We start from the raw sequence: 16,093 nt of genomic DNA on the forward strand, positions 1-16,093 counted from the left end.
CCCACCAAGCAAAAATTGCTGACCAGAGGCCAACAGTTCTCCACTGCCATTAGCACCACTAGAGTACCGGCAGTTGCCAGCAATCACCCATCAACAGACCCAGGATGAATGAGAGACTCCAGGCCAAATGTGAAGGCTGGATGGGGGCTGGAGGCAAGGGCAAGATGGTGGTTTTCAACAGGTCAGCTCCTTTCCAATGCCAGGTTCCTCAATCAGACACTGAATGCCTATAATTAGCCATTTAAGGACTTCAATTAGCATCCAAAGGGAAGGCAGTCTGAGCCTTTTCATCCCAAACTTAAGTTAAGCAAAGTTTATTTATTAATCACAAATAGGCTTACATTAACACTGCAATGAAGTTACAGTCATTTGTCGCCATTCTCCGGGGCCTGTTTACGTACACTTAGAGAGAATTTAGCAGAGGCAGGACGGCAGTAGATCCCTGTCCTGCAACTGGATTAAATATCCCCAGCTCCAAATTCGACACTGGGGGGTGGCGTTCAATTCCACCTTTAAACTTTGAAAAATATATTTTGTAAGTTACAACATTCCCATATTGAAAACCTTTAAAGATTGATGGAACAGTTGGAACCCTCTGATTGTGGTTTCTCATAAAACACAAAATTATTCCATTTTACCAAGCTGAATCCTGAACAGTCCGAACAGAACATAACCACTGCATTGCCCTTTGAATTGTTGGCAGATTTGATGGCGACCTGCTTCCTAGGTGGTTCCTCCCTAGGTCAGTAATGTATAACACACAAATCATTTGATAAATGGTACTGTCTGAGCTCACCTAACTAAATCAGCGCAATCTGATGATTCAGCACTTCTCTGGGAATCAGCTAGTTGTCAGCTATTACTGATCACAACGATTAGAACGCATATGGACATCATCTGTCATTTGAAGCCAATTTATGGCACAGTACTACATTGATTACCCTTGCACAGTTCAAAGGTATGATCTCGAAATTAAACCATGATTTTTCTTTAATGAACCACAGGAACAAAGTAACAATGTGTTGCATAACATCCTGCATAACAGATACTGTTTTGGTTTGAAATGAAGTTAAAGCTTGAACATGCAACTAAGAAGTTGATGCAACATTGTTTTCAGATCTCAAAAGAGAATCAAACTCACCGTTCATAGTCTCTTCCAATGGGATCATGTAACCACTGCAATTCAAGTTCAGTGATTTTTGACACTTTTGTCACACTAATTAGATTTAAGATTCCTCAACTTCTGAAATCATATCATACTTTATTATTGTTCGGGTATCAATGTACTGCTTAAATTCTTGCCTCTGACTGCTCCTTTTCCTTAAGCTAAGGATGAGGAATGAGAAATAAAAGGAGAAACTTTAAAAATACCACAGGATAAGATCTGTTATGAACTAGCATTTCTCTGATCAGCATTGGCCTGAAAAGCAAAGTTGGTGGGGGGGGAGAATTATTTACCCTAAAGGATTGATAGTGTTTTGTAAGTCTACTGATTTTTTTTGAGGATGCAACTGAATAACTTGATTGAAGCTATTAAATGTGCATGATAATATAAGTTGCCCATGGTCAGCATGCATCAAAAATATTAAGATGTACACGATGAACTGCAAAATTCAAAGTATCTAGCACATGGCATGGTGAAAACTCCTCAATACAGCAGGACAAAATCTCTCAAATCTCTGATATACATCAATAAGAAGCATTTATCTAGAAATTTTGGAGAATCTGTCCTATTATATGTATTTGTTAAGTTCTGCACAAACAATTTTAAATGAAAGCAAAGGCCAAACAAACTGTCCAAACCATAGAGAGCAGATTGTAGGGATACAATCACCAAGTTGTGTCGCAGTCTTCAAGTTACGTTTTCTTTCCTGAAGTGTGCAATTTTCATGGAATTATCAAATGTTGTGGTAACATCAAGTACTGAGACTGGATGAGCCATGTGGAGGCAACCACTAGAAAGAACTTTTTTTTGTAACAATGGCCAAAGAATGGCACACCCGCTACTGCCAGTTTCCTAGTGGCATAGGGTTGTTTCAATGGGAATTTCCATTTCCAGAACACCCCACTGCGAGTGAACAGCACTCCACCTCCACTTCCCGAGAAAAAGTCCAAGGGGTGGCCAGAGAATCTCGTCCAACTTTTATAACATTAGGTTCTCCCAAAACATTGCACAACCATTATTCTGTCAGCAGTCAATTTCCACAGAGCAAAGATAAATCCAACAGCTATGAGGCATAGCGATCAACTAAATTTCGTAAAATTCAAACTAGCTCAGAACTAGCAGAAAGTATTTAACATGAAAAAAATAATTCACAGCTGCAGGAATACTGCAACCAAGAATAGCCATAATAATGAACCAGTTTCAAGTCAAAAATAAGAACATAAGAACATAAGAAATAGGAGCAGGAGTAGGCCATCTAGCCCTTCGAGCCTGCCCCGCCATTCAATAAGATCATGGCTGATCTGAAGTGGCTCAGTTCCACTTTCTCACTTTCTCCCCATACCCCTTAATCCCCTTGCCTACCAAAAACCTATCTACCCGCGTCTTAAATATATTTAGCGAGATAGCCTCCACCACTTCAATGGGCAGAGAATTCCAGAGATTCACCACCCTTTGAGTGAAGAAGTTCCTCCTCAACTCTGTTCTAAACTGCACCCCCCTTATCTTGAGGCTGTGCCCTTTAGTCCTGCTGTCCTTTCTGAGCGAGAAGAACCTCTCCACCTCTACCCTATCCATCCCTTTCATCATCTTATATGTCTCAATGAGATCTCCCCTCATCCTTCTAAACTCTAACGAGTGCACGCCCAGTCTATTCAGCCTCTCCTCATAGCTCAACCCCCTCAACTCCGGTATCAGCCCAGTGAACCTCCTCTGCACTCCCTCCAAGGCCAAAATATCCTTGCGCACGTGCGGCGACCAAAACTGCACACAGTACTCCAGCTGTGGCCTCTCCAGTGCCCTGTACAGTTGCAGCAAGACCTTCCTACTTTTGTATTCAATCCCCCTCGCTATGAAGGCCAGCATCCCATTTGCCTTCCTGACCACCTGCTGCACCTGTAGGCTGGGTTTTTGCGACTCATACACAAGAACCCCCAGGTCCCTCTGCACCGTAGCATGCTGCAGCTTTTCGCCCTGTAAGTAGTAGTCCTTGCAACCATTATGCCTACCAAAGAGGATAACCTCACACTTGCCAACATTGTATTCCATCTGCCAGGTCCTCGCCCACTCGCTTAGCCTATCTAGATCCCTCTGCAAACTTTCCACACCCTCCACACAATTTGCTGTTCCACTTATTTTTGTGTCATCAGCAAATTTCGACACCATACGCTCGGTTCCCTCCTCCAGATCATCTATATAAATGGTAAATAGCTGAGGCCCCAGCACCGATCCCTGGGGCACTCCACTAGTCACCAACCACCAATCCGAATAGCACCCATTGACACCCACTCTCTGCCTCCTATTTGACAGCCAATCCCCTATCCACGCTAACACCCTACCCCCAACTCCATGCCCCCTAACCTTCTGTAACAACCTTTTGTGCGGCACCTTATCAAACGCCTTCTGAAAATCGAGAAACACCACATCCACCGGTTCCCCTCCGTCCACCGCACTAGACACATTCTCATAGAATTCCAATAAATTCGTCAGACACGACTTCCCCTTAACGAAACTGTGCTGCGTCTGCTCTATCAAACAATTCTTCTCAAGCTGCCTCACTATTTTCTCTCTGATTACAGATTCAAGCATTTTTCCTACAACAGACGTTAAACTAACCGGCCTATAATTCCCTGCCTTTTGCCTGCTGCCCTTTTTAAACAGCGGCGTAACATTAGCCGTTTTCCAATCTTCCGGCACTTCCCCGGAATCCAGTGAGGTTTGGAAAATAATCACCAAGGCATCCACTATCACCTCTGCCATTTCCTTCAGAACCCTTGAATGCATTCCAAAAATGGACATTCTGTATTGAAAGTGGCAGAAAAAAAGGATGGAAATCCATCATTGCAACAAATGGGTATTTAAAGAAACACAAATCTTGGCAGTTTAGATACTGCTATAATGGCAAGGCAAAAACAGGACAGGGTGCACGAGGGGTTTGAATTTAAGGAGCATGTCGATAGCAGTGTTGTAATATTTCTCAAAGAGAGAAATTCCTTTAAGGAGCTCAACATACAGATAAGGCAGGTACCTTGATGTGACCTGGAGCCATGGCTCACTCTGCATTGTAGTATCCTAGATAACAGGATATGTCTGGAGATTGCACTGCCGATTTGGCTGTAAATAAATCCAACCAGAGATTCCCCAAGCAAATGGAATATTTCTACCAAAGCTGTGTTACACATAGATACCACAAGGATATCACTACATGGCATATAGTGGTGATTATGCTCTCCGAAGAGGAAAAGCAGAACAAAGGATACAAGTTTGAAGATCAAGGGAAAAGGCAGCTTACAAAAGTTAAAAAGTACTCCAGAAGCACTTGTGGTACAAAAAAAAGACAAAAATGAGCACCAAAAATGGAAGAGACAGGGCTCACTTACTTCACAAACATGGGTATCTTTGGGATGAGTAAGTCCAGGCAAGCAACCAATTGTCTCAGGATCGTATTATTTAAAGGGGCAGTTAGAACAGAATTGAGGGTACGGAATTAAAAATAAACCAAAAAATAGAAACAGTAGATCAAACAGAGTGCGGAAAGCATGCAAGGGGAGCACAAGGTAAATTATAAGGCAAAAGAAAAATCAGAATGCACAAAAGGACCCTTTTGAAAGCGCAAAAAGTACATTCTATCATGTCAATAGTGTCTGAAAAGGCAAAAGAATAGCGGAATACTCTCCTGTATCAACAGCATCTGAAAAAGATAAAAGACCAGCACAAAGGCAGATACCAAACAACCCCCAGCATGAACTGGAAGGCCAACGATGTCCGATCAGAATTCAAACTTTTTAAACAAGGAATCCCCATTGATGGAGCACTTGCAGAACCGGATAAATACTGATAGTGATGGTTACACAGAGGTTTCTGAAGAGGACAAGCAAGATCCCACAAAGGTATGGAAGTTCCTAGAGGATCAGTTAAGAGTAACTTTAAGAATTCATTGCATATAACTGATTTCCTACAACAGCCATAGGAATCAATGGAACAATTCATCAAAGGATGCTATTGCAAGGGCAACGAGTGCCACCGAATTTGTGTTTCAGAGATTGAATTGCCAGAGTAAGTAATGGAGTTGGTGATTGTTTCAACACCTAACAAAATGTTCCAAAAGACCTCTTGGGAAAAAAATACACAGCATTTACTCACTGCTAGAAGATAGCAGGAAGTATGAAACTATTTTTTACTAGAAAACAGCATCTGCAAGCACACTAGGTGCAGCTAAAACAGTATTGGCACAATAGGGAGGCCATAAAAAGGCAAGCAAGCTCTGTGTAAGTGCAGTTTGATGGACCCCCCATGAAGCTGCCCTGCATTCTAAGATCTGTGCAAGTCATGAAGTGCACAAGGTCAGTGAGCCTGTCTATGCAAGAAATCTGGCTCTAGAGACTCAGTCAGAGGGTACAAAAGGACACAAACAAAAGCGAGGCACAGCAACAAGGACAGTGTCAGAGATTTATGCAAATACACTAAGTTCACTCCAAGACAGACCCTCCTCGAGACCCTGAGTGGAAATGCTTTTGACAAGACAACGAACAGACATTCCATGTTGTGACTGGAACACATTGTGTGAATAAAGTCAAGCCTGGAACCTTTTGCCACCACCAATGTCATTGAATGCTTTTACATAAACAAAATTGACACAGGAGCTAGCACAAATATCCTGCCAGTCCCAATTCTAAAAAAAATGTACCTGGATCATTGAAAAATCGATAGCATAATCAATACTTGCTAAATTGACTGCATAAAATGGCTCTCCAATGCCTTGCATTGGAACAGCAGTAGTGAAATGTAGCCACAGCAATGTGGTGTGGAAACCACAAATATTTTACCTGGTACGTATGTGCAGAGCAGTGATGGCAAGACTCGTAGCATTTGCAGATCTTAACATTGCAACATTCCACAAAATCACCAACGAACCAGTGGCAGCAGAAGAGACTAAGAACACTCACGTTAAGTCAGTCCAGGAGCTGCATTAAAAAGGTGATGCTGTACTTCACCTCGGAGAAGACACAATTCCATCAATCGACCATCCTAGAAAGTAGCAGCAATCTACAGCCAAGAAAAGCTTAATGGGAGCTGGATGACGTGGCTCACAATGGAATCATCTGCCATGTGCATCATGTGTCTATGATAGAGACACACAGGACAAGGGTACATGGGCTTAAGGTGAGGGGGGAGAGGTATAACACAGATATTAGAGGGAGGTTTTTCACACAGAGGGTAGTGGGGGTATGGAATGCTCTGCCAAGTAAGGTGGTGGAGGCAAGCACGCTAGAGTTGTTTAAGAGTAACTTAGACAGGCACATGAGTGGGTTGGAGATGGGTGGATATAGGAGATTGTTTTAAAAAAGGGTCATTAGCATTGGGACGTCCCTGGTAAGGTAAATGGATATGGTATGATAATAATGTTTTTTTTCCTCTTTTCATTCACAGGTTTTAAGTTGGTCCACCTTGTTGTCCAACGAGGGGCACACACGCGATGGGTCGTACTTGGGCTGCTCTTGGTTGCTCGAGATTGGCCTAGTGCTTCATGTCGTTAGTGTGCGCTTAAACTGGACCAGATACTGGGCAAGATGACAGCTCAGCGACTATCACTGATTGCTGTGCAGACACATGGATTTGGGCCAGTGTCTGTGGGAGTTTGTGCATTCTCCCCGTGCTTGTGTGGGTTTTCTCCGGGTGCTCCGGTTTCCTCCCACACCCCAAAGATGTGCTATTAGGCTGATTGGCAGTAATAAATTGTCCCTAAATTAGTTTCCCTCAATGTGGATGGCCATAAAACATTAGATAAGGGTCATGGGTGGAGGCGGGGACTGGTGGTGTTAAGATGGCAGCGCGGGCTCGTTGGGCCGAAGGGCTTGTTTCCCGGGCTATTTTTGTTTTTTGTTAAGGGCTGACGTGGTTCAATTATGTATGTTTTAAAGAACCATGGCACAATCTTGGTATGTCTAAACACAAACCATTTAAAACTCTGCCGAAAGAGATGCCCACACCAGATTCCAACACTGAAGGAACTGAATCCCAGGTTTATAAGAGCTGGATTAGTAAATTTGCTGATGACACCAAAGTCGGAGGAGTGGTAGATAGTGAAGAGGGGTATCATAGTTTACAGAGAGACTTGGACAAGTTGCAGGGCTGGGCCGAGAGGTGGCAGATGGAGTTTAATGTGGAAAAGTGTGAGGTAATTCACTTTGGCAGGAATAACAGGTGTGTAGAGTATAGGGCTAACGGCAGGACTCTGAATAGTGTTGACGAACAGAGGGATCTAGGTGTATATGTGCATAGATCCCTGAAAGTTGGAAATCAAGTCGATAAGGTTGTTAGGAAGGCATACGGTGTCTTGGCGTTTATTGGTAGGGGGATTGAATTTAGGAGCCGCAACGTCATGTTGCAACTGTACAAAACTCTGGTGCGGCCGCACTTGGAGTATTGTGTACAGTTCTGGTCCCCACATTATAGGAAGGATGTGGAGGCTTTGGAGAGGGTGCAGAGGAGGTTTACCAGGATGTTGCCTGGTATGGAGGGAAGGTCCTATGAGGAGAGTCTGAGGGATTTGAGGTTGTTTTCGTTGGAAAGAAGGTGGCTAAGAGGAGACCTTATTGAAACATACAAGATGATTAGAGGTTTAGATAGGGTGGACAGTGATAGCCTTTTTCCTCGGATGGAGAAAGCTACCACGAGGGGACATAGCTCTAAATTAAGGGGTGGTAGTTATAGGACGGATGTCAGAGGTAGGTTCTTTACCCAGAGGGTGGTGGGGGAGTGGAATGCCCTGCCTGCTGCAGTTGTAGATGCGCCTAGTTTGGGGGCGTTTAAGAGGTCCGTGGATAGGTTTATGGATGGAAAGGGATTGGTTTAGGTTAGAGGGTCATTGCTTTTTTCTAAATTGGTCGGCGCAACATCATGGGCCGAAGGGCCTGTTCTGCGCTGTAATGTTCTATGTTCTATGAATTCTTCTCGAAGCTGGAAGCCAAATATGGGTATTGATCAGTCCATTTAGTTAATGAATCTCAGGAAGCCACCACATTCTGAACACCATGTGGATGATAATCCTTCCAGAGTCTACCTTTTAGCCTGTCAGTCAAGACCTATTCAGGCAGCATATGTACAGAATCACAGAAAGCATTCCTGGATGCATATGCATCACTGATGATTTTGCCCATCAGTCATATTAAAGATGAATACAATTAAAATCCTCACTCATTCATGACAGCAGCTCGCCACGAGGAGCTCCGCTTTAACAACGGGAACTGCCAGGCGAGTTAGATCAATTTCTTTTGTTCTATCTATTTATATTGTAGAATCCTTTCTGAGTCAGACAAAGTCAAAGTTATCAGATACATGCCTACCCATGGAGAGTGACGGCCTAGTAGTATTATCGCTAGACTATTCATTCAGAAACTCAGCTAGTACACTCTGATTTCTCTTGATCCTATAAATATTTTTTTGGGGGGTCTGGGTTCAAATCTTGCTATGGCAAATGGTGGAATTTGAACTCAATTTTTAAAATATGTGGAATTAAGAATCTTCAACGAACATGAAACCATTGTCAATTGTCAGAAAGACCTATTTGGTTCACTAATGTCCTTTAGAGAAGGAAATCTGCCATCCTCACCTGATCTAGCCCTCGTGTGACTCCAGAACCACAGCAATGTACATAAGAACACTAGAAATAGGAGCAGAAGGAGGCCATCTAGCTCTTTGAGCCTGCCCCGCCATTCAATAAGATCATGGCTGATCTGAAGTGGATCAGTTCCACTTTTCCGCTTTCTCCCCATAACCCTTAATTCCCCTGTCTATCAGAAACCTATCTACCCGTGACTTAAATATATTCAGCGAGGTAGCCTCCACCACTTCAATGGGCAGAGAATTCTAGAGATTCACTACCCTCTGAGTGAAGAAGTTCCTCCTCAACTCTGATCTAAACTGCCCCCCGCCCCCTTATCTTGAAGCTGTGTCCTCTAGTCCTGCTATCCTTTCTAAGCAGGAAGAATCTCTCCACCTCTACCCTATCTATCCCCTTCATTATCTTATGCATCTCTATAAGATCCCCCCTTAGCCTTCTAAACTCCAACAAGTACAGACCCAGTCTACTTAGTCTCTCTTCATCGACTAGCCCCCTCATCTCCGGTGTCAGCCTAGTGAACCTTCTCTGCACTCCCTCCAATATATCCTTCCGCAAGCGCGGCGACCAAAACTGCACACAGTACTCCAGCTGTGGCCTCACCAGTATCCTGTACAGTTGCAGCAAGACCTCCCTACTTTTATATTCTATCCCCCTCGCTGTAAAGGCCAACATTCCATTCGCCTTCTTAATCACCTGCTGCACCTGCAGACTGGGTTTTTTTGACTCGTGCACAAAGACCCCCAGGTCCCTCTGCACCATAGCATGCTGCAGCTTTTCTCCTTTTAAATAATAATCCCTCCTACTATTATTTCTGCCAAAGTGGATAACCTCACACTTGCTAACATACTTCATCTGTCAGGTCCTCGCCCACTCGCTCAGCCTATCCAGATCTCTCTGCAGACTTTCCACACCCTCCACGCAATTTGCTCTTCCACTCATCTTCGTGTCATCAGCAAATTTCGTCACCCTACACTCAGCCCCCTCCTCCAGATCATCTATCTAAATGGTAAACAGTAGAGGCCCCAGGACCGATCCCTGCGGCACTCCACTAGAATCATACAATCATAGAACCCTACAGTGCAGAAAGAGGCCTTTCAGCCCATTGAGTCTGCACCAAACACAATCCCACCCAGACCCTACCCCCATATCCCTACATATTACACCCACTAATCCCTCTGACCTCCGCTACCCTGGACACTAAGGGGCAATTTTTTAGCACGGCCAATCAACCTAACCTGCACATCTTTGGACTGTGGAAGGGAACTGGAGCACCGGGAGGAAACCCACACAGACATGAGGAGAATGTGCAAACTCCACACACTAGTTACCAACTGCCAACCAGAATAGCACCCATTGATACCAACTCTCTGCTTCCTATTAGGCAGCCAATCCTCTATCCATGCTAACACCTTACCCCCAACTCCGTGCACCCTAACCTTCTGTAGCAATGTGGATGACTCGCAACTGCCCTCGGGCAACTAGGGATGGACAATAAATGCTGACCAGCCAGAAACGCCCATGTCCCACGAATGAAAAAAAAACAGGACAAAGAAGATAAAGCCTTGAGTTTTTCAAAATCTTGGCACCATACGTTTTGAACTTCTCTGGTAAAGTATTATCATTTAGACTTACAGAAAAGCATATCACCTGCGTAGCAACAAGACCACAACATATCTTCACTGTCAGCGAAGGTATGTTATAGTCTTTGGGCCATGGTACTGTAGCCTACAGAAGTATGGCCCAAAGAAGAAGAAAATCCTGGAAATTGATGCCTTGGAGAAAGGACTAGTGACGTGCATCATGCCAGTGGCAAACCAGTCACATTCAGATGCAAAAGCCTACCTCAAGCACAATTCAATTACCCCAACATAGAACATGACATGCATATTCTAGAATTTACGATCACAAGATCCTACACTTGTTGAGCAATTCACGGTCCAAACTGATGACAAACCACTGGAAATGATCTGGCACAAATTATTGTCACCACCTCAACAATAATGACTCCTCATAAAAGTACAGGATATGGCTTCAAGGTCTGCTGCAAAACTGGTAACAAAATGGCCACCTCGGACATGCTGAGCAGATTGGCAAAGCCAATATTGCTATTAAAAACTGAAGTGGTTCACTAATGTCTTTTTAGAACGAAACTAGTCGCCCTTACCTGATCTAGCCTCTGTCTCCAAATAAGCTGCAAGTCACTTAATTGAAACAACCAAGAAAACCCACCATATTCCTAGAGATGAGAAATAAAGTGAAGGGGTGCTCACATCCCAAAATTGAATAATAAAAATATGATCAATAACAATTCAAAGGAGTTCACTGTAGAGGTGATAGCTAATTTGTCCATTATGCTCGTGCCGGCGTTTGAAGTATGATCCAATAGTCCCAAGCCTCTGCTCTGGCCCAATATCACAGCAAAGTCACTGTGGTGAGAGTGTAAGAAAGTCCAAAATGGGAAAATACATTTGTTCACTCTGGTTATTGCTATTATTTTCAGCACCCAGGCTATGGAATTCTGTAGGTTTACGACAAATAAATTTTCTTCAACTCACAGTCCCAAACATTGTATTAACAAGTAGTCTGCCTTAATTTACCTGAAAATGCAGATTTCTCTATTCCTCAATCAGAAACAAACAAATATGTTTAGAATGTTAATCTTCCCAGAATTAGCTTAGTTTTATGGAGATACTGGTGGATGCTAATTATTTTTAAATGATCTTCAAATTTTGAGAGTTTTTTAGCACAACGTAGCAGATTTTTATTAATAGATTCATAGAGGTTTACAGCATGGAAACAGGCCCTTCAGCCCAACTGGACCATGCCACCCTTTTCTTCTTAATATTCTGTGTTGCGATCCAATTGGTGTTACTTGTGGACAGGAAGTCCTAGAATTGAAATCTGGCTCAAAAGACCACAACCTTTACTTTTCTTTTAGAAAATGTGAAGGAATAGAGGCACAGGAATGCCAATAAGCTCTTAACAACAAGAAACAATTATTAAGCATGAAACGTTTTACTATAAAACGATACTTGTTTATTCCCCCTTATCTTCACAAATTTCAAAGATAACAAAGAACAGTACAGCATAGGAACAGGCCCTTCAGTCCACCAAGTCTGCGTCAACACAAATGCCTCTCTAATCTAACAGTTTCTTGTCTTTGCATGGTCCACATCCCTCTGCTCCCAGCCTATTTGTGTATCTATCGAGATAGCTCTTGAACTTTATTACAGAATCTGCCTCCATCCCCTCCTCTGGCACCGTGTTCCAGGTATTGAGCATGTTTTGTGAAAATCTTGCCCCTTACATCTCTTCTAAACATTTTCCCTCTCACTTTCAAACTATGTCCACGAGTGATTGACCATTCAACTCCGGGGAAAAGATTCTGACTATTCACGCACCTCACAATCACCTCACGTTTGGGTAAATTTCATCTGCCATCTTTCGGCCCAGGCCTCCAGCCAATATATATCCTGCTGTATCCTCTGACAATCCGCTACTCCCCCAATTTTTACATAACACCCCACTCTAAAACCTTGTGGCACATGCCACTCAGTCAATTTCTCCTCTAATTCCCCTCAGATGATTGTCACACAAGTGTTTCCAAACTCTACTCTCAAGAAGACACGTTTTAAAATCTTCTTTCAAAAATGCTTTCTCTGAGCTGTTTTCATCAAGGATCCACAGAGATCCAGCCACGAATTGCTCTACAATTATTCATCTATCCTTCATAAGACTGATAAGATATCACAAACATTAGAACTACTTTAGACATCTTTCTAGCTTCTCACTTTTTAACTTGTTCTCAGCTCTGTCTGTGAATTCAATGAACTGTAATACCCTGTTCTAATTCCAGTTCATTCAACTTCAGATTTCCTGGGAACCTCTCCTTACGTCTCTGGTTTCCTGAACAAGATGTTCTTTAAAGTTCTTGCACTTGCTTTCTTGCTCTTTACTCCATTGCATGGCATTTCTTCTCACAAAGCTGTGACAGCACTTTCCCGCTCTCTCTGCTTTTCAATTAAAAATAAATGTAAAGAGGTATTTCCCCTAAAGTAGTCCTTGGTTGCTAAGCAACATCTCATTCTTTTCACAATCTCTTATTTACATTACCAATCATAAACCCTTCCTCAGCCCAATAGAAACATAATTTGAATTGAAACTAGTGTTTTATACTTTCTCACCCTAAAACACTAAATTAAACCATTTAAATTTCTAATATTTAACAATACAAATGATGATCACTTGAACCAAACTTTGTTTCTTGATGTCTGAATGCATTCAAAACTGTTTACAGTAGATAATAATTATTCCTGTATACAAATGATAACATTATTTTTAAAAGACAGCATTTTTCAAAGTGACACAGCAATAAATGAAAGCTAAGTTATAATGAATGAATGCTTAAGCAGACTGCATTATCTGCCCCATTGCGAATGTTCTGCTGATGTCACCTTCCCTAATGGTGTTTCTGACATGCTTTCTTATTCCTCAAACAAGGATTCCATCCCTTCACTTCCAAACTGTGGTTGACAGTGCTTTCAATTATGTTCAGCCCATTTCCTGCACCATGCTCTTACACACCTTTACCTTCACCCTAGAACCAAGATGGGGTTCTCATTGTTCTCATTTTCCATCCCACCCGAGTCTACATTCAAAGGATCATTTTGTGCCATTTCTGCCATCACTGAGATGAGGTCATTACTTTCCTCCCATCCCCGCCTCCATCAAAGGCACTATTCCTTTTATGACACCGTCATGCTCTCCTATCACTTCCAGCATCTAATCCCTTCCCATGCAGGCATAAGAGGTGATTTAATTTGTACTTAATATGCAAAGGCTGCAAGTTCTTGAAACTCACTGGGAATGTAAAGTACCATTTTCACAAGACAGATGGCAGGTAGGTAGGAATCTTTTAGAAATTTGTTGTAATTCACAACACATGAGGCAATTCTTCCTCACCACTAATTACTGGACGATGTGTATGCTAATAATGGTTTGCATAGTAAATTCACTGTTACATTTCCAGAAGACTTTTGGATTTTACTGTAACTAGTCTTTTTGTTTATTACTTAAAATGGAGCTCACAAACTTTCTTACTGAATGTGTTGATTGGGTGAGATGAAGTGGCAGGCAGCTCCTGTGAAGCATAAATATTGGCCCATTTCTTTGCTACAAATACTACACAGGCAATAAGGTACACAGGAATATGAGATCAGGAGAAAGTAATTCAGCCGTTCCAACTTGTTCTGTGTAGAAGTATAGAAAAGAAAAGATTGCTAGACTTGGTATGACATTATGTTTAATCAGCTTAAAAGTAAAGCTTGCTTTAGTTCAATAGTGAGCAAGCTGTCAGTAGTTGTAATTAGGTGTTTTAACTTAAAATAGAGCTCACAACCTTTCTTACTAAATATGTTGATTGGGTGATATGAAGTGGCAGGCAGCTCCTGTGGAGCATAAATACTGGCACATACATGCCCCACCTATTGGCCCAATTCTTTGCTGTAAATACCACTTACTATGTAAGCAATAAGATACACAGGAACATGAGATCTGGAGAAAGTAATTAAGCCCTTCCAACCTGTTCTGCCATTCATAAGATCACTGATCTGCAGATTAACTGTAGTTGCTGCTTTTGCTCCACATCCCTAGATTTCCTTGCCAAACAAAAATCTATCAATATTAGTCTTCAAAATAATTTCATTTGTATCTGTAAAAATTTTATCAGGCAACAGTAATTTCAGTACTCCATTGGGGCATTGCAACTTGCACAACAGATTAAACACGACAAAAATGTAAAATGCAATGATTTTGATTGCATCTAGATACAAAGACAAAAAAAACTATCAATATTAAATTGGTCAACTGGGTAACAAAGTTGAATGATTACAAACTATAAAGGAGGCCATCTGGCTAAAATGAAGCCATGATAAATCTACCATAAGATAACTAGAGAAAAAAAAACACCCAAAGTGTGAATGAAGAATGTAGAATTGCATAATGTACTATTTTCCAATGTGAAGGAAGATAGCCAATTTAAATCATTTTATATTCATACAGAATGTCACTGCATGTGAAATTGGGCTCAACACACAGAATGGCCAGAAATATACTGCATTTTTCATTTTACAAATGTACCTCAGTCAGTCATAAGGATCTCGGAAAAGTCACTGCATTATAACCCACATGGATATGCCATTCCTACTGAACCCTTAACATCTTCCACCATTTCCCACAAATGTTACAACTTAAAATAATGACACAATATAGATCTCAACGGACATACAATGTCACACACTATCATAAAATGCAATTTTAAGTTATTAATTCATGAGCTAAAGAAGAACTGGTACAGGGTACCACTCATTTTATATAAAAGGTGAATTCTACAGGTTTCTAGTCAAAATATAAATATTGAATACAATACGCAAAATCAAGTGTCAGATATTAAAGAGATGAAATAGAGGGCATATTTTTGGCAGAGGTCACAATGAGACCATGGAAGATTTTTCTTTTAAGCATGGAATCACAGTAGTCAGACAAACATTGCATTGTAATTGTAAATGAAACGCACAGTGACAATTATGAAATAAAACATTTCCTGAGTTGTATCTCATAGCTGAGTGGATCAGAAATTTCTGATTTTTTTTGATTATATTGAAGAATTGAAAATGCTCTGAACGTATTCCACACAATAGAGAGTCGATGAAAGTTATGAAAAATAGCTGCCTGCAGCAGTGATCAATTTTGTTAAACCTGTCACTTTCAATACTCCACATTTGGACTACGATTAATTCCTTATTTTCAAAAAGCACATCCTTAATAACAAACTAGTGCATCACTCCTTCACCACATCTCTTGAAGCCTCTGGGAGAAATTTTCTAGTTGTATTATTCACTTCTGTTGCAAATAAATTAGTGCTAATAATTTCAAAACCTTGAAAACCAACTCATGCAATTTTATGTGGAAGTTAGCTGAGAATTTGTATGGAATACAGACATGGAGGATCACAGACCCCACAGCAAATTGGTTTCATATAACTTACATTATTCATGTATTCAGTGAGAAGATCCTGAAGGGCCTGTCGCACAGCATTACACTCAGCCACAATTCTTTCCCGCCGGTCATCACGTGTACAAGACGAGTCTGCCATCAATGCCGCACCACTGATAATACTCTCCAGCCTCTCCTCGAGAGATGGCCTGTATCGCTGTTCACTGAAGTGCATAGGGTCCAAAATGATCTTATTCTGAAAGTGAAGTATGGAGCAAAGAGAAACAAATTATTATAAATGGAAAATTTTTGCT

General features: G+C 41.6%; 1 protein-coding gene across 1 annotated transcript in view; it reads right to left on the minus strand.

Annotated features, from left to right (window-relative positions):
- Positions 1-16,093, minus strand: part of ctnna2 (catenin (cadherin-associated protein), alpha 2) — a 1,308,817-nt gene that overhangs the window by 1,055,359 nt on the left and 237,365 nt on the right. Inside the window, exon 7 of the mRNA XM_080195424.1 lies at positions 15,832-16,035. Coding sequence (XP_080051550.1) covers positions 15,832-16,035 — 204 coding nt within the window. The remainder of the gene's footprint in view (positions 1-15,831; positions 16,036-16,093) is intronic.

Source organism: Carcharhinus amblyrhynchos, chromosome 1 (assembly GCF_965287045.1).
Source record: "Carcharhinus amblyrhynchos chromosome 1, sCarAmb.v2.hapA, whole genome shotgun sequence".
In the NCBI taxonomy this organism is placed as follows: Eukaryota; Metazoa; Chordata; class Chondrichthyes; order Carcharhiniformes; family Carcharhinidae; genus Carcharhinus; species Carcharhinus amblyrhynchos.